This window comes from Bubalus bubalis, chromosome 22 (genome assembly GCF_019923935.1).
Source record: "Bubalus bubalis isolate 160015118507 breed Murrah chromosome 22, NDDB_SH_1, whole genome shotgun sequence".
Taxonomy (NCBI): domain Eukaryota; kingdom Metazoa; phylum Chordata; class Mammalia; order Artiodactyla; family Bovidae; genus Bubalus; species Bubalus bubalis.
The window spans coordinates 11,707,423-11,730,917 of NC_059178.1; the positions used below are offsets into that span (position 1 = coordinate 11,707,423).

Consider the following 23,495-nt stretch of genomic DNA (forward strand, 5'->3'; position numbering starts at 1 on the left):
AATTAAATCCATCTTCAATGGAGAAGGAGTTAGTTATTACTACTAATGATATTTAAAGGAATGTATCATAGGAACATTCCCAAATTATCTCAATAAAGACCATCACTACTGGAATAAGGGTATAGATTCACATAGATGAGTCTAAATGTGACTCATTTAGATGGGAAACACATGGTCAATTTGTTAAAAATCACTTGTCAAAAATCATAATTTATGAAGTCTACCTAGACCCCGTTCTTTAGAATCATCCAGGAGAAAATGAAAATGTGTTCTTCATAATAAGCAAATCTAAATTTCTAGTTATGCAATAAAAATAGCATAATTAAAGCAATTAAATTTAAGATATTACCTTTATTTTACAAAATTACACTGTGATTTTCACACACTGTTGAAAACAATGACTATTTAATTTGTCTAAAGGCAGCAATAGTTCTTGTTTCACTTTATAATTAAGCTTCAGTTTAGTCCCAGAAAATAAATAATAGGGTAGATTTTTCTGTATCTGTCTACTGGAAAGGCATTTCAGAGGATGAAGGTCAAATAAAGCAGATATAAAAGGATATTTTTAGATGCTGACAACTTGTCCTTAGAATTTGGTTAAATTTGGCTTCTTCTCAAAATTCTGTACTCATAACCACAGAAGTAAATTTCTATTTTAGTAGCCCTACAAGAACTGGACAAGGGATTTTTAGCTGTAGTAGTAACTAGCAAATATTTTGCTAAGAGTGAACAAGAGCACAAGTGAAGACATTCACAAGAACATTTTTAATATCTCTGATATGACGTGAGCTACAAACAAGAATAAAAGCATTATGGTCATTTGATTGCAGGGTGCAGGTGGGCAGAGTAGTCAACACATTCACCCTGGTACAGAAGTGTGGATTCATGGGCAAAAATAAAGTGGAGGAGGGGTTAAACAGAAAAAAGCATGAATTTAAGAACATTCTCTCTTTCTGTCTGAAAAAAAGGAGCTCCCTGATGCATGGAAAGTATCAGTGGTGTGCTTCTATTCTGTTATGGGGGGAGGGTGCGCCGCAGCCTCTGGCCACTCATACACATCGGGCAGCAGGGAATCGTACTCGCTTCGCCATATTCTTTCTCTAATGTATTTGGCCTTGTCCTCAGGTTCTGGGTATCGGAAAGCCATTTTATTAGCATACAGGTATTCTGTAACCTGAAAAATAATAAGATTACTGTATGGCTCTGAGTATTAACCTATTTAAAAGAAAAGGTATTATTAAATCACAAAGTAATGAATTTGGAAGGATGGTGTTTTTTTCAAAAGAAAAAATAACATTACTTGGACTCACTTCAAAACATTCAGAAACTATTAGAAGATTAAAAATATTTGCACTCTCACCATAAGTTTGATATGCTTTAAAGTGACTTTAAAGTTCCCCTTGCCCTGAAATATCAACATTTCCTTGACACTGCAGTAACCTTCCGCTTTACCGTGTACGGGTCCAGCAGACCTGCTTGGGTAGCCTGCCCTGCCTGTGTCCTTTCCCACAGCCCTGCTGAGATATGTGTGGGAGACTCGACTTCCTGGTCACAGCTGACGGGGCTAGGGTGAAAATCTAACCCAAGTGAGCCAGGTGTTTTTGCTCTACAATTTCGATGAAAGGACACAGAAATTATTACAAACCAGGTGTTGGACACTAGAACTATAAGGTCAAGTAAAGTAAGGACTGGAACCTGTACATGGTAATAACTCAGCACCACCATCACTGAGTGTCAGGCATGTTTTTATGTGCTTTCCATGGGTATCTCATTTAACCCTCCCAAGAACCCTATCAGTTCAGTTCAGTTCAGTCGCTCAGTTGTGTCCGACTCTTTGTGACCCCATGAATCGCAGCACGCCAGGCCTCCCTGTCCATCACCAACTCCCGGAGTTCACTCAGACTCACGTCCATCAAGTCAGTGATGCCATCCAGCCATCTCATCCTCTGTCGTCCCCTTTTCCTCCTGCCCCCAATCCCTCCCAGCATCAGAGTCTTTTCCAATGAGTCAACTCTTCACATGAGGTGGCCAAATTACTCGAGTTTCAGCTTTAGCATCATTCCTTCCAAAGAAATCCCAGGGCTGATCTCCTTCAGAATGGACTGGTTGGATCTCCTTGCAGTCCAAGGGACCCTCAAGAGTCTTCTCCAACACCACAGTTCAAAAGCATCAATTCTTCAGCGCTCAGCCTTCTTCACAGTCCAACTTTCACATCCATACATGACCACAGGAAAAACCATAGCCTTGACTAGACGAACCTTTGTTGGCAAAGTAACGTCTCTGCTTTTGAATATGCTGTCTAGGTTGGTCATAACTTTCCTTCCAAGGAGTAAGCGTCTTTTAATTTCATGGCAGCAATCACCATCTGCAGTGATTTTGGAGCCCAAAAAAATAAAGTCTGACACTGTTTCCACTGTTATTATTATTCTCATTTTATACATGAGAACAACAAAGTCTGAGGAGTTTAAGTAACTTGCCCAAGGTATTTAAAGTGAGAAATATGTTTCAAGCCCACAGCATTCTGAGACTAGACCGCAGACCACCCTAAAAAGTTAAGTTAGGTACTTCCTACCTAAACTGGCTTGAATGAATTTCTGATCTTTGTAGCAAGCCACACACCATGACTGGTGGTAAAGATAAACCCTCTGAGTCTTACTTATGTTGTAAAATGAGGCAGAATGAAAAAGCTTCCTCACAGGGTAGCACAGTGTCTATCATATAGTTAAGTTCTGAAGTTATGGTCTAACTTTAAAAAGAACGTAGTGATACATGATAGAAAAAAAAATTTTTTTTTCAAACAATTATGTCTCCTCCTCTAATTTTCATTCTAAATGACGATTACTATTAGTTCTTTCAGTTTTCTAAAAGAAATATTTAAGGAAAAATGATGGTTATTAAAGGTAATCCTTGGTCTTAGGATGATGCTTAAGAATTGATGCTTTTGAACTGTGGTGTTGGAGAAGACTCTTGAGAGTCCCTTGGACTGCAAGGAGATCCAACCAGTCCATTCTGAAGATCAGCCCTGGGATTTCTTTGGAAGGAATGATGCTAAAGCTGAAACTCCAGTACTTTGGCCACCTCATGTGAAGAGTTGACTCATTGGAAAAGACTCTGATGCTGGGAGGGATTGGGGGCAGGAGGAGAAGGGGATGACAGAGGATGAGATGGCTGGATGGCATGACTGACTCGATGGACGTGAGTCTGAGTGAACTCTGGGAGTTGGTGATGGACAGGGAGGCCCGGCATGCTGCGATTCATGGGGTCGCAAAGAGTCAAACATGACTGAGCTACTGAACTGAACTTGGTCTTAGGAGCTCACTCTCATGATATTTTGTGATGGAAAATGTGTCAAATTCCGTTGACCCTCAAACAACAAGGGTTTGAACTGCACAGGTCCACTTACATGTGAATTTCTTTTACTAAACATATACCACGTGATTCCCAGTTGGTTGAATTTGTGGATGCAGAACCTCAGACCCTGAGGACCAACAGTAAGGTAATATGTAGATTTTCAGCTGCGCAGAGAGTCAGCAGCTAACTTTTGCATTGTTCAAGGGTCACCTGTATTGTCTAGTCTTTTGTAGGAAACACGTCTGTATTCACAGGAAAGACTAGGGGCAGGGCCAAGGAGGTTGCACAGATATCCAGCAGGTGACCAGTGGCTATGTGGAGCTGCCCGGTGGCTGTGGGTAGCGTTGGGGGATAGACACAAAGCACTGTCTACTCTCCTGATACCCTGGCTCCATAAAAGGAAAACCTTAGGACACAGAAGGAGGAAGAGGGGGAAGAGACACAATCCTGGGGGCTCTGCTCCCATACCACCCCCAAGCACAGATCTTCTTTTTCCTTATATATTACGTTTCATGGGCACATACTAGTAATCTAATTGACTGGTATCTTCCAAAATCTGTCCCACCTATAACACTCTAAAGTTGAACTCTATTCATCTAAATGCTGGGCTCTAAGTTCTTCAGTTGTTTTACAATAGTATTCAGAGTCCTAAATCTGGCATCTGTGCATCTGTACAGCCAGTCTTAATTTCAAATCTTACCTAACGCCTTTTTCCTATCTATATTCTAGACTCCAGGTCAACTGAATTGATTATTTCCTAGGCATATCATTCTTTATCAATTTCCAATCTTTGCTTATTTTATGAGTATTACTATAATGCAACAATAACATTAATACTCAAAGGGGTAAAATCTTATGATCATCAGCATTTAAGTTGAAAGTGCAATTGATAAATTCTACATCTAATCCTGGTATTTATGAAAATCTTGGGAGCTTCCCGGTGGCCTAGTGGAACAGAGGCCTGGGTTCACTCCCTGGTTGGGATGCTGAGATCCCACAAGCCATGCAGAGCAGCCAAAAATAAAAAAGAAAATCTTAGTAAATAGTAGGAACATAAGCCTACTTCTTCAAAAAGATTTTAGAAGTACTTATTTCAATCCTTATTAAAATACAAGGATGTGTGCCCTTATCAACTCAATTGTTTAAAACTGCTCTTACATAGCAAGTGACTTAGTAAAATAGGGAAAAAGTGAGTTATATACATTAAAAAACAGTCATTTTCAGATAATTCACAACTCAACAATTCCAAAATAATTAACTTAGTTCAACAAAGAACCCTGTATCAAATAAATACCTTCCCTATATATTAGACATGACCAGTGAGGAAATATATATGGAAAGGAAAAATGTTATTTTAAAGGATAACAAAAATTTTGAATATCTATGAAAATAAGTAATAGGAAACATGCCACATTTCAATGAAGAAAACAACAAAATTATATTGAAAAACTTAGAGAAAAACCTTAGTAAATGGAGAGAGAGATATCGAATAGGGAAGAGTCAATACAGACAGACTCAATTTCACCAATTTATAAATATGACATAGTCTCACAGTTTGAAGGGTTTTGAATTTAAAAAACTGACTCAAAAATTCATCCAAAAGAATAAAAAGGTCAGAATAGAAAGAAAATCATGAAAAAACCATAATGATGGTTTCATATGTATAATGTGTAGTATCAAATAGCAAACATTATTAAACGAAAACAGTGCCTAATAATAGGTAAATATGGTCACAACAGACTCCTAGTAAAGGAACCAATGTTTGTTTTTATGTTAACAAGAGTAGCATTCCCAGTCAGTTGGTGCTGAGACAACTGGTTAACTTTTCAGGAAAGAATGTTTCTCTATCTCATATCATACACTAAAATCTCAGAGGGATTAAAAAGTTTTATGTTATTAGAAAATACAGGTAGACGTTTATGACTTTGGAGAGGGAGAAAGCATCAACATCCACAGGAAGTAAGAAAACAATCCATAAACGGATCATTCCATTAAAAAAAGTGTGAAAAATGGCACTAAGTTAAAATAAATGACAAAGGGGAAAATACCTACAGCACAGAAAACAGAAGGATCATTACCCTTACTGTTTAAAGAGCCTACTGTTAGAAAGTAGAAGACAAATACAGAAGGAATACTATTGTTCAATAAAAACAAAAATATTCTTCAATTTAATAAAGTAAATGCTTTAAATGAAAATAACATGTGCAATTAAAAAAGTAATTCTAAGTATTGGCAGAATACATTCCTATCTAACAGGGCAGTATAAATCAATACTTTTTTTCTGAAAAATCATTTAGCAATGTTTATCAGAAGCCTTAACATGTCAATCCTTTTGTTCTTATGATGAGAAATTTACCTTAAGAAAAAATGATCACAAATGCATATAAAGACTTATTTAAGGATGTTCATTGTAATATTATCTAAGGATGTTCACTATAATATTACCTGAGGATGTTCACTGTAATATTATCTGAGAATGTTCACTATAATATTATCTAAGGATATTCACTATAATATTATTTCTAGTGAAACAGAAGATGCTTAAATGTCCCCCAAAACAGAGAAATGGTTAAACAAATTATGATCTAACAACAAAGAGAATTCCACAAATATTAGTGCTCCTAAGAATTATTATTGATTCACATACTATACTTACAATATATTAAGTGGAAAAAAAGCAGTGAGAAACCAGTTTTAAAAACAGGCACAGGTGACTACACATGTGTGCATTTTATATGTTTGTGGGAAAAAAAAAAAGACTAGAAGGCATCAAAGGAGAGTTACATTCTGGGAGTAAGAATATGAGCAACCTAAAATTTCTTGTTTGCCCTCTCTAAATGTTCCCAATTTTTCTTGAACCTGTGTTAGTTGTGTAAAAACACCACTAAAATTTCTGTGAAGAGGTATAAATTATTACTTACTTTAATAGCAATGTTAATAGAAACTTCCTGAATATTAGAAAGTGGTGGGTAAAGTCTCCCCTGAGCCAGCTCTTTATCTGTCAACTGACTTGTCAGAGCCTGAAGAGAAAGAAAAGAATTTCATTTTTGTTTGCTTAAATAACAGAGTAATAAGGACAAATGAAATGGGAAAAGGGTTGGGGGAACAGAGAATAATTCTCTGTTATTCTTGTTTCTAGCAGGAATACACTTAATCCACTGCAGAAATTAAAACTGCTTTCCACTAAACAGTAAATATTTAGATTTTGCTGCCGTCTATGGGGTCGCACAGAGTTGGACACGACTGAAGCGACTTAGCAGCAGCAGCAGCAGCAAAGACTTTTTATCATATTTAGAGACATTTTATCTGTGCTATCACAATTATGTAACCTTCAGATATGTATAATACAGGTAGAGTATATACGAAAGGATTCACAGCTTGCAATTAAACACTGGAAAAATCATGGTAAATTAATTTTATGTAGAAGAAGAAGGTATATCAAAAAAACAATGGATGAGTCATTTCCTTTTCATTCATAAGGCAGATTTAACTCATTCTCTGTTTTTAAGATAAATTCATTTTTATAATTCATCCTTTATAAAATAACCAAACAATATTTAAAACACTTAACCTTTGCAGCTTCCAGGAACACATGGTCACTAATATGCCGGGTGTTACAGAGAATAACAGCTAAAGCCACACCTGGAATACATTTAAAATAGTTTTTTTAGTAAGGTCACTTCAAATTATGAAAGGAGTGAAATAAAATTCCTAGATTTAAACCAAATTAATGGTAAGGCATCCCTCCCCCAAACAACCTATCTGAAAAAACAAAGCAGCCAAGAGAAAACAGAAATCTGAGTACTAAAATCAAATGATCTTTAACTATTACAATTCTCATTTACTAGAAAAAATAATTTTAGAAATATCAAATGGCTTTTCGCAATTTAGTTTTCACATTTATCAAATTTATAAATGTATATAATTCATCAACAGTTGTTACAAAAACATTAATTCCCAGTCCATTTCTAATCCTCTATTTCTTGCTCTACAGAGGTGACTGTTTTTAATTCTCTTAGCTGATTATTTAATTAGTTTGGTGCAAAAATAACTGCAGTTTTGCATTGTTGAATTTTGCCATTTGATATTGGAATACATTCTTAAGTAAATGTGGTCATGTTATATATAGTTTTAATGTACATTTTTTGCTTTTTTTTTTTGCTAATGACTTATTACTTGCTGTTTATTTTATATTTATTTCAAACTACAGAAATGATATTATACAAAAAGCAAATTCAAGTGATTTTTTATTCGAGTTCAAAATGGGTTGTAAAGCAGTAGAGACAACTCACAACATCAACAATACATTTGGCCCAGGAACTGCTAACGAATGTACAGTGTAGTGGCAGTTCAAGAAATTTTGCAAAGGAGACAAGAGCCTTGAAGATGAGAAGCATAGTGGCCAGCCACCAGAAGTCGACAACAACCAACTGAGAGCAATCATCGAAGGTGATCCTCTCACAACTACACAAGAAGTTGCTGAAGAACATCGACCATTCTATGGTTGTTTAGCATTTGAAGCAAATTGGACAGGTGAACACAGCTCAGTAAGTGGGTTCCTCCTGAGCTGACTAAAAATGAAAAAAAAATAGTCATTTGGAAGTGTCACTTTCTCTTATTCTACGCAACAACAACAAACCATTTCTCGATTGGATTGTGACGTCACAAAAAGTAGATTTTATGGCAGAAAGTGAAGAAGAACTAAAGAGCCTCTTGATGAAAGTGAAAAAGTTGGCTTAAAGCTCAACATTCAGAAAACAAAGATCATGGCATCTGGTCCCATCACTTCCTGGCAAATAGATGGGGAAACAGTGGAAACAGTGACTGACTTTATTTTGGGGGGCTCCAAAATCACTGCAGATGGTGATTGCAGCTGTGAAATTAAAAGACGCTTACTCCTTGGAAGGAAAGTTATGACCAACTTAGACAACATATTAAGAAGCAGAGACAATACTTTGCCAATGAAGGTTCGTCTAGTCAAGGCTATGGTTTTTCCAGTGGTCATGTATGGACGTGAGAGCTGGACTATAAAGAAAGCTGAGCACTGAAGAATTGATGCTTTTGAATTGTGGTGTTGGAGAAGACTCTTGAGAGTCCCTTGGACTTCAAGGAGATCCAACCAGTCCATCCTAAAGGAGATCAGTCCTGGGTGTTCATTGGAAAGACTGATGTTGAAGCTGAAAAACTCCAATATTTTGGCCACCTGATGCAAAGAGCTGACTCATTGGAAAAGACCCTGCTGTTGGGAAAGATTGAGGGCAGGAGGACAAGGGGACGACAGAGATGAGATGGTTGGATGGCCTCACCTACTCAATGGATGTGAGTTTGGGTAAACTCCGGGAGTTGGTGATGGACAGGGAGGCCTGGCGTGCTGTGGTTCATGGGGTTTCAAAGAGTAGGACATGACTGAGCAACTGAACTGAACTGATACAACAGGTGATGACCAGTTCCGTGCTTGGATAGAGAAGAAGCTCCAAAGCATTTCCCAAAGCCAAACTTGCACCAAAAAAAGGTTATGGTCAGTGTTTGGTGGTTTGCTGCCCCTATTATCCACTATAGGGTTCTAAATCCTGGTGAAACCATTACATCTGAAAAGTATGCTCAACAAATCAATGAGATGCACCGAAAACTGCAACGTCTGCAACCAGCCTTGGTCAACAGAAAGGGCCCAATTTTTCTCATAATGCCCAACTGCACGTCATACAGACAATGCTTTGAAAATTGAATGAATTGGGCTATAAAGTTTTGCCTCATCCACCATATTCTCCTACCTCTTCTCAACTGACTACCACTTCTTCAAGCATCTCAACAACTTTTTGCAGAGAAAACCAGCTTCCATAATCAGCAGGAGGCAGAAAATGCTTTCTTAGAGTTCGTCAAATCTGAAAGCACGGATTTTTATGCTACAAGAATAAACAAACTTCTCATTGGCAAAAATGTGTTCATTGTAGTGGTTTCTATTTTGATTAATAAATATGTATTTGAACCTAGTTATGTGCATGTGCACTCAGTCGTGTCCGGCTCTTTGTGACCCGCCAGGCTCCTTTGTCCATGGGATTCTTCTCTAGGCGAGAACACTGGAGTGGGTTCATTTCCTTCTCCAGGGGATCTTCCTGACCCAGGGCTTGAACCTGTGTCTGCTGAACTGCAGGAGGATAATTTACTGCTGAGCCATCAGGGAAGTCATGATGAACCTAGTTACAATGACTTAAAATCCATGGTCCGAAACCACAATTGCTTTCTCGCTAACCTAGTAACATTTCTCTCTCACAAAGCTTGCCTCTATTTCTTCTGATTGACTTTTAGTTTTGGAGATCACGGACTCATTCCTGTAGCAAACAAATATTTAGCTTTCTGGCACATTTCCAGCCTTCTTCCCAATAGAGTTAGAGCATAATTTTGGTTGAATCAATATTTAGTGTTTATATTATCATGACTTCCTTCTTAAGTGCTATTAACAGTGTATTAACACTGTATCTTAACTTTTCCTCTTCTGCATAACTTTATTTCTCTCGAAGTTACTATCTTTTTGCTTTTCCTTTGATTTTTGAGTACTTAAAATTATTTCATGCTGAGACATTCATTTAGTTGTCTCAATCATCTAGCAATTTCAACAACCTCACATTTCTCTCGTTTCACCCCCAGAATAAATCTGCTGAAGCTCCAATCTGGCCTCGTTGCTCTCCATCCTAGATATGGAGCTATTCCTGGAAACTCTTCACCCTCATACAGATTCCCTTTGCTTCTAAATTGAGTCCATTTCCTAAAACTCACTTCTTCCTAGTATTTTTGTTCCTCTCTTTTTTTTTTGTAGGCTATACTCTCCAGTGTTTTCTAAAGAACAGTACATGGGAGATACATTTTTTTAAATCTTGCATTTTTGAAGAGCTCCCACTGGGCCTCAACACACATGAACACGCACACTTTTACTACCTTCCACTTATTTGATAGTTTGTCTGGGTTTAGAATTCTAGTTTGGAAGTAATTTTCCTTCAGAATTGTGACACATTATTTCAATACTTTCCAGCTTCCAGCATTGTTGTTGATAAGTCTGGTGACAATGTGATTCCAGATACTCTTCCTGTGATTATCTTTTTTTTTTTTTTGCATCTCTGGAATGACGTAGGATCTTTTTTTTTTTTTTTCTCTTTTGTATCTAATGTTCTGTAATTTCTCAATGATGTGCCTTGAGGTATGTTACTCTCACCCACCATATCTGGCATGTGGTAAGTGGGCCCTTTCCATCTGGAAATCTGGATCTGGGGAAATGTTAACAGTCTTCGATAATTTCCTTCCCTCCTTTTTTCTTTTCTCTCCTTGAAATTTCTTGGGGGCAAGATCTGTTGTCTTCTTATATTGTTTTGTCTGTTTCATGTTCCCTTTCCTCTTTCTTGCCTTTGGAATTTAAAAAAAAAATCATTTTACTTTCTTCCCTCATATTCTCTTATCATAGCTTGGAAGTTTCTCCTAGCTTTCTAGTGGTTATCCTCAAATTTGTAACATACATCCTGATTAAAAGTTTCATGCTAATTTTTAATTTACCCTCCTGCCAGGCAATGGAAGTATCTCCTTAACAGTTTAACTCTGTGTAACCAATAAGCTCTTAGTATTGTGTATTTTGTCTATGTATTTTTCAAAATCCCATATATCATTATTGCTTTCCCCTATATATATGACATTCCTTTTGTTTAACTCAAATAATCACAGCTTTTTTACTCTTCATTCCTTCCTAAATCTCTGCATTTCTAGCTGGAATTATATTTCCTTTGTCTAAGGAATACTCTTTAGAATTTATTCTACATTTTTATATGTCTGCAGATAGATGGTGAAAACTTTTTTTTTTCCCTTCTAAAAAATCTTCATTGTTTTCATTCTTGAAAGACCTTTACACTGTTTAACAAGTTAAGCTTAACAAGTATTTTGTAAAAGCCACTTACACAGATCACTCCACTACCCTCTGGCATCTTGCTGCTGTTGAGGAGTCAGTTGTTGGTCTAACAATTGTTCCTTTGAAGGAAACCTTTTTGTTCCGGCTGCATGCATAGTCTTCTCTTTGTTGTCATTTTCTGAAGCCTCCTGATGATGTCCCTAGATGTGGATTTCACCGAGCTTCCTGAATATTGTGTATTGATGTCCTTTGTCAGGTCTAAGAAATTCTCAGCCATGAAGCCTGTAAATATTGCCTCTTCTTCATTCTTACTCTCAGCTTCCTCTGGACCTCAATTAAATGTACCTCAATTAATATGTTAATTAATATAATTATTAATATATCTTTTTTTTTGTCTCTTGATTGTTTCTTCTGGTCTATCTTCCAGTTTATTAATTTTCTTTGGTCTAATCTCTATAAGCCTCATTAACTGAGTTAACTTATTGTATTTTTCAATTCTAGAATTTAGTGTTACTTGGCTGAATGCTTTTATCTCAAACATAATAAGTTATTTGTTTCAGAGCATTTGTCTGATATCTAGAGTTCCAGAGGATTATTTGTTATTGTATCTGTTACTTTTGGCTTATGTTTGTCTTGTCTCTTCATGTGCCTCATTTCTTTTTTATTTCTTAACTGGGGTTGAATTTGAAGATTTATTTGTGAGAGTAACTTGAGGAGCAGGATACTGTTGTCTTGTACCAGAGAAGATTTCTGTCTGTTTCTGCTGAGCACTTCTGGGCACTGGCAGGCCAAAACAAACGCTTGAGGTTTTACAGGTAACTTCAAGGGTAAACTATCCCCACACTCCAAAGTACAGTCCTTCAGGGTTTCAGCCTAGAGGAGGAGATGGTTCACTAGCAGCCCACCCTCCACAGGCGCCAGACTCCAACTCTTGTCCTCGCTCGCTGAGAAGCACAGCTTTACCTCTTGGCCACTTTTTCCTCATTAGGAAACCTCAGTCCCTTTTCAGGTTTTATTTCTGTTGTTCATCCAATTATAACTACTACAGCACACAATTCAAACAGAGCCTTCAGTTTTTACTTGCTTCAAGAACATTCTTTTGGCCAATATTGTTTTTAAATCCATTTTAACCTCTGCTACCAAGTCATTTTTATGTCTATATTTATAGTCCTAATAACTATTATTGCTAAGTTAGGACAGGGAAGTGTTATATAAAAGTAATCAACTGTCAACTGCTCTATTGGTCAAATGAAATATTAAAAATGGCTTTGGTAAGTCAACAGAAAAGTATTCATGTTTTTAAGGCTTTATGCTAGAGAAATAATGTTGGATGGGACAGACTGATTTTGAACATTATCAAGTTCTAGAAAGAGATAGTCAATGATGGGAGAATTTCTGTTACAGATGCTATCTCTCAAGAGACAAGCAGAGTGGAACTCTAAGACAACCACAACTACATGGCTGAAAAGGAGGAAAGAGCACCAGGATATTCACAGGTCCCAAATCTTTATTTTAACAAGAGTTATAATAACATGCTGCCTTGATGCCAGCCTTTGCATGCTATAGCTCTACCTGTCATAAAATCTTACAGCTGGCTGCGGTTGCTCAGGGAGAGGCCCACAAGGAGAAAGACACAAGTACAAAGGAAACTCATGCCAAGCCACTATTTTACTATACGTGATTCTTTCATTAAAACAAATAAATGAAGGATCACCAGAAATTGCTGGAAAATAAAACAACACAAAGGAAGAAATATTTAAAAGAGTCTTACTAACTCTAGGAAGAGAGCTGAAAGGACACTGCTAGCTTTAAAAAGAAAAGTGGCCATTAAAGAGTTATTCTATGAATAAAAGGTTACTGGGAATAAAAAAAAATAATATTTGACCCTACTGAGTTGATATGATATTAAGCAATTATCATTTATTTTCTTTGATGTGATACCAGTACTATGGTTATGTTTAAGTAAAAAAAGTTTTCACTTTTTTAGTGACACATACAGAAGTACTTATTAATGAAATTATATGATGTCTCTGATTTGCTTTAAAATAACCCAGTGAAGGTGGAATGGGTGGGAATATGGATTAAATATATCAGCTGCTGCTGCTGCTAAGTAGCTTCAGTCGTGTCTGACTCTCTGTGACCCCAGAGACGGCAGCCCACCAGGCTCCCCCATCCCTGGGATTCTCCAGGCAAGAACACTGGAGTGGGTTGCCATTTCCTTCTGCAATACATGAAAGTGAAAAGTGAAAGTGAAGTCGCTCAGTCGTGTCCGACTCTTAGCGACCCCGTGGACTGCAGCCTACCAGGCTCCTCCATCCATGGGATTTTCCAGGCAAGAGTACTGGAGTGGGGTGCCATTGCCTTCTCCAATATATCAGCTACCAGTTGATAACTGCCAAAAGGTGGGAGAAGGCAACACAGGACTTCATTCTTCCCTCTACTTTTGTATATGCTTGAAATTTTCCATAATAAAAAGAAAGAAGACTGTTGAAACAAAACATATACTAGAAGTGCTAAAAACGAAAATAGATACAGATGAATGAATGAACACCACAGAAATCTCCCATATTACAGAACAAAAAGGATAAGAGGCAAAAACATGAATAAAATTTACAAGTCAAGGACAACAGAGGGATTTGACCATGGTCGTCTAACCCAAGTTCCATAAGGAAAAAACAGAAATAATGGAAGGAAATTAATGATGGAAAATAAAAACAGGAAAAAAAAATCCTTTGGAAAAGAAGATATCGTAAATTGGCCCACTTGCAGACATGCATGATAAATGGAAATAAAGCCCAAACCTGAATGCATTTTACCAATCTTTCAGAAATCCTAAAGATACACAGAACAATGAAACATTTTCAGGGACACAAAGCTAGTATGTATAATGGAATGAGAATCTCATCAACACCAGATGTTCTGTCAGCAACACTGGCCACTAAAAGTGAATGGAGAAATGTTTTCAAAGGTCTGATAAAATGACTTTGAGGGAATTTCCTGGTAGTCCAGTGGTTAGTAGTCAGTGCTCTCACTGCTGGGGCCCTGGGTTCGATCCCTGGTCGGGGAAGTAAACTAAGACCCAGCTAGCCACACGGCACAACTAAAAAGAAGAAGACTTTGAATCTGCAAATCTTTACCCAACCAACAGAGAAAAAATAAAGACATTTCATATACATAAAAACTCAGTTTTCATCCATGCTTTATTAAAAACAAAAACAAAAACTTATTCAAAGATGTATTCCATAGGGGAGAAAATGGCAATCCACTCCAGTATTCTCGTCTGGGAAACTCCATGGACAGAGGAGCCTGGTAGGCTACAGTCCATGGGATCACAAAAGAGTAGGACACAAATTAGCAACTGAACAACAACAAAGGAATTTAAAAGAAAACCAAGTGGAATTTAAATAGCTCAGGCTAACATCAGCAAAGGAATAGAAAGGAATAGTGTACATGGGCAAGAGAACCACCACAGAAATGATTTACTGTGGGGTAGGATTAGATGAAATGAAGAAAGCAAGCAAGAAATTAAAGGAGGATTCATTACACCTGACACTTAAAAGACTTTGAATGTCAAAAATTTTGTGATAGAACTGCATGTTCTACTGTATTTATCAAACCACACTCTTGTTTAGACATGAATAACATATAATCAGTTAATTTCAGAATCAATCCAAAGACAAAACATGGAAAACAACAAAATACAGTGTAAATTTCAAGAATTTCTCTACAACAGAAATATTAACTAACTATAGCTGAGAGATGAAATAAGAGATAAGGAAGCTAAATACCAGATTTTTTTTTTCATTTTTCACTGTGGCAAGCTAATAAAACTATCTTAAATTGCTTACAAAAGCTCTTTTAAGTTCATTATGTAGAGATAAAGCTGACTACTAGGAAAACTAAAAGTAGTAACAGAAATTGAGAGTAGAGACAAAGGAAGGTAATAGGAGGTATGTGTGGACTGTTACTTAGATGTCATAGTTGGAAGCTCACATGTATCAGTCTAGAGTTAGAAGAATCAAGATAAGGGGAGATATGTGTGCCAGTCATGACGGTAACCACCACAAAGACTCAAAGGAAACCACAGTAGTTATAGCTTGTAAGTATGATAAGGAGGTACCAAGGGGAGATAAAGAGGGTTAATTGATTTTTTAACATTCTGTTCCTTTTGCATTTTTATGAACCATGTACTATTTTATTTCTGTAATAAAAACAAATTTAATGAACAGTATGATTAAATAAATTTTCAGGGGAAATAGAGCACAACGGATTTGCTTAATTCCTTGACTTATCCTGTACATTTGTAGCAAAATCCTATAAATACTATTGCTTTTCAAATATTAATTTCTAAAGAATTTCAAGAAGAATTTTACTGTAACTAATGATTACTCTAACATAATGATGGCACTTACCTGGAAAAATATATACATTGTTTCCTTGGCCTGGTGTGAAGACTTGCCCATCACTGAGTTTCACTGGCTCAAAAGGACTGCCACTGGCAAACAAACACCTTCCCTGTTGAGAAATGAAATAATCTCAATATTGTCACTTTATGTAGACTAGACAATTGAGGTGAATGAAAACAAAATTAAAATCTGTAGTAGATCAACATATTACCTGCAAAAGGCACAATTTACTTTTTTTTTTTAATTTAATTTTATTTTTAAACTTTAAAATATTGTATTAGTTTTGCCATATATCAAAATGAATCCGCCACAGGTATACATGTGTTCCCCATCCTTTTATTAAAATCCTTATTAGAATGAGGTTTGTTATATGCACATCATACATTCAAATAAAGTTGAAAAATGTCCATTAATAAATTCAAAACCTGACACTCCTCTTTCCTTTAAAACTTTAAAAATGTAGATGGTAAGAAAATATCATCCCTAATAATAAATGAGGACTACTATAAACATCTGTGAATGAGGGGGAAACATCAAAAATTATATCACTACCATTTACTGCACATCTGCTGTTTTTGGCTCTGTACCAGGTGCTTTATATGTGTTGCTGCTGCTGCTGCTGCTAAGTCGCTTCAGTCGTGTCCGATTCTGTGCAACCCCATAGATGGCAGCCCACCAGGCTCCCCCATCCCTGGGATTCTCCAGGCAAGAACACTGGAGTGGGTTGCTATTTCCTTCTCCAGTGCATGAAAGTGAGAAGTGAAAGTGAAGTCACTCAGTCATGTCCGACTCCTAGCGACCCCATGGACTGCAGCCTACCAGGCTCCTCCATCCATAGGATTTTCCAGGCAAGAGTACTGGAGTGGGTTGCCATTGCCTTCTCCATTGTATGTGTTAACTCAGTTAATTTAACCCACACAAAGGGCTTATAAGATTATCATCATCTCATTTCACTAATATGTATTTTTTAAAAAATCTCAGAAAGCTAAGGCTTAAATATTTCCAAATACTTTGTAAAAAGTCACGTATCACAACTGTAGCCATTAAACTTGAATTGAACCTAGGTTTTCATAACTCTAAAAAACGCATGGTTTTTCTATTATGCTACAATGCCCCCCAGTTTATAAAAAAGGCATATGGTGTAACCAGTCACTCCGAAAATATATGGCATTTGTCTTCTAAAGAAAAGGAAGTCTCCAAAATTGTTGTATCCATCAATTTTAGTACTGTGCTGTGAAATGTCATGTAATACATTAAAAGTGAAAGTGAAGTTGTTCAGTCATGTCCAACTCTTTGTGACCTCATGGACTATAGCCTACCAGACTCCTCTGTCCATGGGATTTTCCAGGCAAGAATACTGGAGTGGGTTGCCATTTCCTTCTCCAAGGAATCTTCCCGATCCAGGGATCGAACCTGGGTCTCCCACATTGTAGGCAGATGCTTTACCGACTGAGCCACCAGGGAAGTCCATAATACGTTAAGTGTTTAGATAACGCTTTGTCTGCTTCTCCCTATATCAAAAGATGTGCATTGGGATTCCCAGGTGGCACAGTGGTAAAGAATCCACCTGCCAATGCAAGAGGTGCAAGAGACGTGGGTTGAACCCCTGGGTTGGGACGATTTCCCTGGAGGAGGGAATGGCAACCCATTCCAATATTCTTGCCTGGGAAATTCCATGGACAGAGGGGCCTAGTGGGCTACAGTCCACGGAGTTGCAAAGAGTCGGACATGACTGAGCACGAGCACATGCAAACATGTGTATTATACCAAGAGTGAGTGTCCTTTGAAAGATAGTAGACCCTAGTGGATTTAGTACTCAAGAATTTGACCCTTTGGACACTCTGAAGATCTACTATTATAGTAATTATTACTTTTACAAGACATACTTGCAGTTTCAAAATGATCTTAGGTTTAGGTACAGAAACAAGTCAACTGTGCCAGTGGTGGGCCCAGGTGACTGTCTTGGACTTACAAATCCAGACAGCTATAGCCAGTCCCATTCTCTACCTGTTCTAAGCACAGCTTAATTTGTGACAAAAAATTTTTTCTTTGAAGATTTAGGTTGTGAAAGTGAAAGTGGCTCAGTTGTGTCTGACTGTTTGTGACCCCATGGACTATACAGTCTATGGAATTCTCCAGGCCAGAATACTGGAGTGGGTAGCTTTTCCCTTCTCCAGGGCATCTTCCTAACCCAGCGATGGAACCCAGGTCTCCCACATTGCAGGTGGATCCTTTACCAGCTGAGCCACAGGGAAGCCAGATTAAGGGTTACTTCATGGCTAATGCCATGTGTGTTACCATAATGTGTGTAATATAGGTTATCTTTGTGCCACCATTAATTTTAATAGATTTATAAAGTGGGCTATACAATATAGCTCTTGATGGGAAAAATGTTATGTCCTCATGGCATCAGTAAATTTGGAGATTTAGAAAGATCTTGGGCATCTTCTCTAGAATGGCAAGATTCAACTGCAGTTCACCTTCTCCAGGCCATCCTTTTAAAATTCTTCTTTCATAATCAACCTATAGTGGCAAGAACTTATTAACAGAATTCTCATTCAGAAGTCCATGTTCAGTAGAAGTTCTTTGTTCTAGGAGCAACTAACTAACCAATAAAATATGAAAAAAAAATTTTTAAGAATTTTTCTCACTCAGCAGCAGAGGGAGTTAGAGTAACACCAAAACATCCCTCCACCAAAAACAAAAAAACATCTTTGCAGCCAAAGATGGAGAAGCTCTATACAGTCAGCAAAAACAAGACCAGGAGCTGACTGTGGCTCAGATCATGAATTCCTTATTGCCAAATTCAGACTTAAATTGAAGAAAGTAGGGAAAACCACTAGACCATTCAGGTATGACCTAAATCAAATCCCTTATGATTATACAATGGAAGTGAGAAATAGATTTAAGGGCCTAGATCTGATAGATAAGAGTGCCTGATGAACTATGGAACGAGGTTTGTGACACTGTACAGGAGACAGGGATCAAGACCATCCCCATGGAAAAGAAATGCAAAAAAGCAAAATGCAAAAAAAATGCAAAAAAAGCTGTCTGGGGAGGCCTTACAAATAGCCTGTGAAAAGAAGAGAAGTGAAAAGCAAAGGAGAAAAGGAAAGATATAAGCATCTGAATGCAGGGTTCCAAAGAATAGCAAGAAGAGATAAGAAAGCCTTCCTCAGAGATCAATGCAAAGAAATAGAGGAAAACAACAGAATGGGAAAGACTAGAGATCTCTTCAAGAAAATCAGAGATACCAAGGGAACATTTCATGCAAAGATGGGCTCGATAAAGGACAGAAATGGTATGGACCTAACAGAAGCAGAAGATATTAAGAAGAGATGGCAAGAATACACAGAAGAACTGTACAAAAAAGATCTTCATGACCAAGTTAATCACGATGGTGTGATCACTGACCTAGAGCCAGACAACCTGAAATGTGAAGTCAAATGGGCCTTAGAAAGCACCACTATGAACAAAGCTAGTGGAGGTGATGGAATTCCAGTTGAGCTATTCCAAATCCTGAAAGATGATGCTGTGAAAGTGCTGCACTCAATATGCCAGCAAATTTGGAAAACTCAGCAGTGGCCACAGGACTAGAAAAGGTCAGTTTTCATTCCAATCCCAAAGAAAGGCAATGCCAAAGAATGCTCAAACGACCGCACAATTGCACTCATCTCACAAGCTAGTAAAGTAATGCTCAAAATTCCCCAAGCCAGGCTTCAGCAATATGTGAACCGTGAACTTACTGATGTTCAAGCTGGTTTTAGAAAAGGCAGAGGAACCAGAGATCAAATTGCCAACATCCGCTGGATCATGGAAAAAGCAAGAGAGTTCCAGAAAAACATCTATTTATGCTTTATTGACTATGCCAAAGCCTTTGACTGTGTGGATCGCAATAAACTGTGGAAAATTCTGAAAGAGCTGGGAATACCAGACCACCTGATCTGCCTCTTGAGAAATTTGTATGCAGGTCAGGAAGCAACAGTTAGAACTGGACATGGAACAACAGACTGGTTCCAAATAGGAAAAGGAGCACGTCAAGGCTGTATATTGTCACCCTGCTTATTTAACTTATATGCAGAGTACATCATGAGAAACGCTGGACTGGAAGAAACACAAGCTGGAATCAAGATTGCCCGGAGAAATATCAGTAACCTCAGATATGCAGATGACACCACCCTTATGGCAGAAAGTGAAGAGGAACTAAAAAGCCTCTTGATGAAAGTGAAAGTGGAGAGTGAAAAAGCTGGCTTAAAGCTCAACATTCACAAAACACTCTCCGACATACATCACAGCAGGATCCTCTATGACCCACCTCCCAGAATATTGGAAATAAAAGCAAAAATAAACAAATGGGACCTAATTAACCTTAAAAGCTTCTGCACAACAAAGGAAACTATTAGCAAGGTGAAAAGGCAGCCTTCAGAATGGGAGAAAATAATAGCAAATGAAGCAACTGAAAAACAACTAATCTCAAAAATATACAAGCAACTCATACAGCTCAACTCCAGAAAAATAAATGACCCAATCAAAAAATGGGCTAAAGAACTAAATAGACATTTCTCCAAAGAAGACATACAGATGGCTAACGAACACATGAAAAGATGCTCAACATCACTCATCATCAGAGAAATGCAAATCAAAACCACTATGAGGTACCATTTCACGCCAGTCAGAATGGCTGCGATCCAAAAGTCTACAAGCAATAAATGCTGGAGAGGGTGTGGAGGAAAGGGAACCCTCTTACACTGTTGGTGGGAATGCAAACTAGTACAGCCACTATGGAGAACAGTGTGGAGATTGCTCAAAAAACTGGAAATAGAACTGCCTTATGATCCAGCAATGCCACTGCTGGGCATACACACTGAGGAAACCAGAAGGGAAAGAGACACGTGTACCCCAATGTTCATCGCAGCACTGTTTATAATAGCCAGGACATGGAAGCAACCTAGATGCCCATCAGCAGATGAATGGATAAGAAAGCTGTGGTACATATACACAATGGAGTATTACTCAGCCATTACAAAGAATACATTTGAATCAGTTCTAATGAGGTGGAGGAAACTGGAGCCTATTATATAGGGTGAAGTAAGCCAGAAAGAAAAACACCAATACAGTATACTAACGCATATATATGGAATTTAGAAAGATGGTAACAATAACCCTGTGTACGAGACAGCAAAAGAGACACTGATGTATAGATCAGTCTTATGGACTCTGTGGGAGAGGGAGAGGGTGGGGAGATTTGGGAGAATGGCATTGAAACCTGTATAATATCATGTATGAAACGAGTCGCCAGTCCAGGTTCGATGCACGATACTGGATGCTTGGGGCTGGTGCACTGGGATGACCCAGAGGGAGGGTATGGGGAGGGAGGAGGGAAGAGGGTTCAGGATGGGGAACACAGGTATACCTGTGGCAGATTCATTTCGATATTTGGCAAAACTAATACAATATTGTCAAGTTTAAAAATAAAATAAAATTAAAAAAAAAAAAAACAAACACTCAACATTCAGAAAACGAAAATCATGGCATCCGGTCCCATCACTTCATGGGAAATAGATGGGGAAACAGTGGAAACAGTGTCAGACTTTATTTTTCTGGGCTCCAAAATCACTGCAGATGGTGACTGCAGCCATGAAATTAAAAGATGCTTACTCCTTGGAAGGAAAGTTATGACCAACCTAGACAGCATATTCAAAAGCAGAGACATTACTTTGCCAACAAAGGTTTGTCTAGTCAAGGCTATGGTTTTTCCTGTGGTCATGTATGGATGTGGACTGTGAAGAAGGCTGAGCGCCGAAGAATTGATGCTTTTGAACTGTGGTGTTGGAGAAGACTCTTGAGAACCCCGTGGACTGTAAGGAGATCCAACCAGTCCATTCTGAAGGAGATCAGCCCTGGCATTTCTTTAGAAGGAATGATGCTAAAGCTGAAACTCCAGTACTTTGGCCACCTCATGCGAAGAGTTGACTCATTGGAAAAGACTCTGATGCTGGGAGGGATTGGGGGCAGGAGGAGAAGGGGACGACAGAGGATGAGATGGCTGGATGGCATCACTGACTCAATGGACGTGAGTCTGGGTGAACTCCGGGAGTTGGTGATGGACAGGGAGGCCTGGCATGCTGCGATTCATGGGGTCGCAAAGAGTCGGACATGACTGAGCGACTGAACTGAACTGACAAATATATATATTTATAGCATTATTTTATGTAACACTAAGGAAAAATTAATATAAAAATTTGCAACTGAGAACTAAGGGAATAGAGTATATCAAACCAGTCTCCTTGGGGAGTTGTCACTCATTCAGTGTACAACTTAAAAAATAAAATTCTTAAATGTTTGAACAGTCTTCTACTGATATCTCCCAAAACATTTAAGTTTTTTATATTTTGGAAATGCCAAGGCCCATAATACATGTAGTATACATATCAAATAGGCATTGTATAAGACTAATTGATAATTTGGGGGATGATAACCTTTAGTTTTGATTAAAGTGAAACAGGAGAGTAAAAAGCTGGCTTAAAAGTCAACATTCAAAAAACGAAGATCATGGCATCTGGTCCCATCACTTCATGGCAAATAGATGGGGGAACAATGGAAACAGTGACAGGCTTCATTTTGGGGGGCTCCAAAATCACTGCAGATGGTGACTGGAGCCATGAAATTAAAAGACGCTTGCTGCTTGGAAGAAAAGTTACGACCAATCTAGAAAAAGCAGAGACATTACTTTGCCAACAAAGGTCCGTCTAGTCAAGGCTATGATTTTTCCAGTAGTCATGTATGGATGTGAGAGTTGGACTATAAAGAAAGCTGAGTGCCAAAGAATTGATGCTTTTGAATTGTGGTGTTGGAGAAGACTCTTGAGAGTCCCTTGGACTACGAGGAGATCCAACCAGTCCATCCTAAAGGAGATCAGTCCTGGGTGTTCATTGGAAGGACTGATGCTGAAGCTGAAACTCCAATACTTTGGCCACCTGATGCAAAGAGCTGACTCATTGGAAAAGACCCTGATAACTGGGAAAGATTGAAGGCAGGAGGAGAAGGAGATGACAAAGGATAAGACGGTTGAATGTCCATCACTTGATGGACGTGAGTTTGGGTAAACTCTGGGAGTTGGTGATGGACAGGGAAGCCTGGCATACTGCAGTCCATGGGGTCACAAAGAGTTGGACATGACTGAGCAAACCAGTGGTCATGTATGGATGTGAGAGTTGGACTGTGAAGAAAGCTGAGCGCCAAAGAATTGATGCTTTTGAACTGTGGTGTTGAAGACTCTTGAGAGTCCCTTGGACTGCAAGGAGATCCAACCAGTCCATTCTGAAGGAGATCAGCCCTGGCATTTCTTTGGAAGGAATGATGCTAAAGCTGAAAGTCCAGTACTTTGGCCACCTCATGTGAAGAGTTGACTCATTGGAAAAGACTCTGATGCTGGGAGGGATTGGGGGCAGGAGGAGAAGGGAATGACAGAGAAGGAGATGGCTGGATGGCATCACCGACTCGATGGACGTGAGTCCGAGTGAACTCCGGGAGTTGGTGATGGACAGGGAGACCTGGCGTGCTGCGATTCATGGGGTCGCAAAGAGTCGGACACGACTGAGCGACTGAACTGAACTGAACTGAGGAAATGAACTGAACTGAACTAAAATGGCAATATAGACTCAGAAGGAATTTTGAGAGAATATATGTGTCAAAATAAATTTTATAACAATGAGAAAAATAATGCTAAATATATCAAGAGCATGAATATGAAGTTCAGAAAGTTCTGAGACAGAGTTCTACTTTGGGAATAGTCTTCTAGGTTGCTTCACACCAATTTTCCCTTTGGTAACAGTGAGAAAAACTCTATA

The 23,495-nt window shown here is 38.3% G+C and overlaps 1 protein-coding gene across 1 annotated transcript in view; it reads right to left on the reverse strand.

Moving 5' to 3' along the window:
- Positions 1 to 331: 331 nt before the first annotated feature.
- Positions 332 to 23,495, reverse strand: part of ME2 (malic enzyme 2) — a 59,741-nt gene continuing 36,577 nt past the window's right edge. Inside the window, exons 13-16 of the mRNA XM_025273405.3 lie at positions 15,652 to 15,754; positions 6,923 to 6,993; positions 6,273 to 6,371; positions 332 to 1,174 (exon numbers count right to left, since the gene is read on the reverse strand). Of these exons, the coding sequence (XP_025129190.1) occupies positions 1,007 to 1,174; positions 6,273 to 6,371; positions 6,923 to 6,993; positions 15,652 to 15,754 (441 nt within the window). The 3' untranslated portion in view covers positions 332 to 1,006. The remainder of the gene's footprint in view (positions 1,175 to 6,272; positions 6,372 to 6,922; positions 6,994 to 15,651; positions 15,755 to 23,495) is intronic.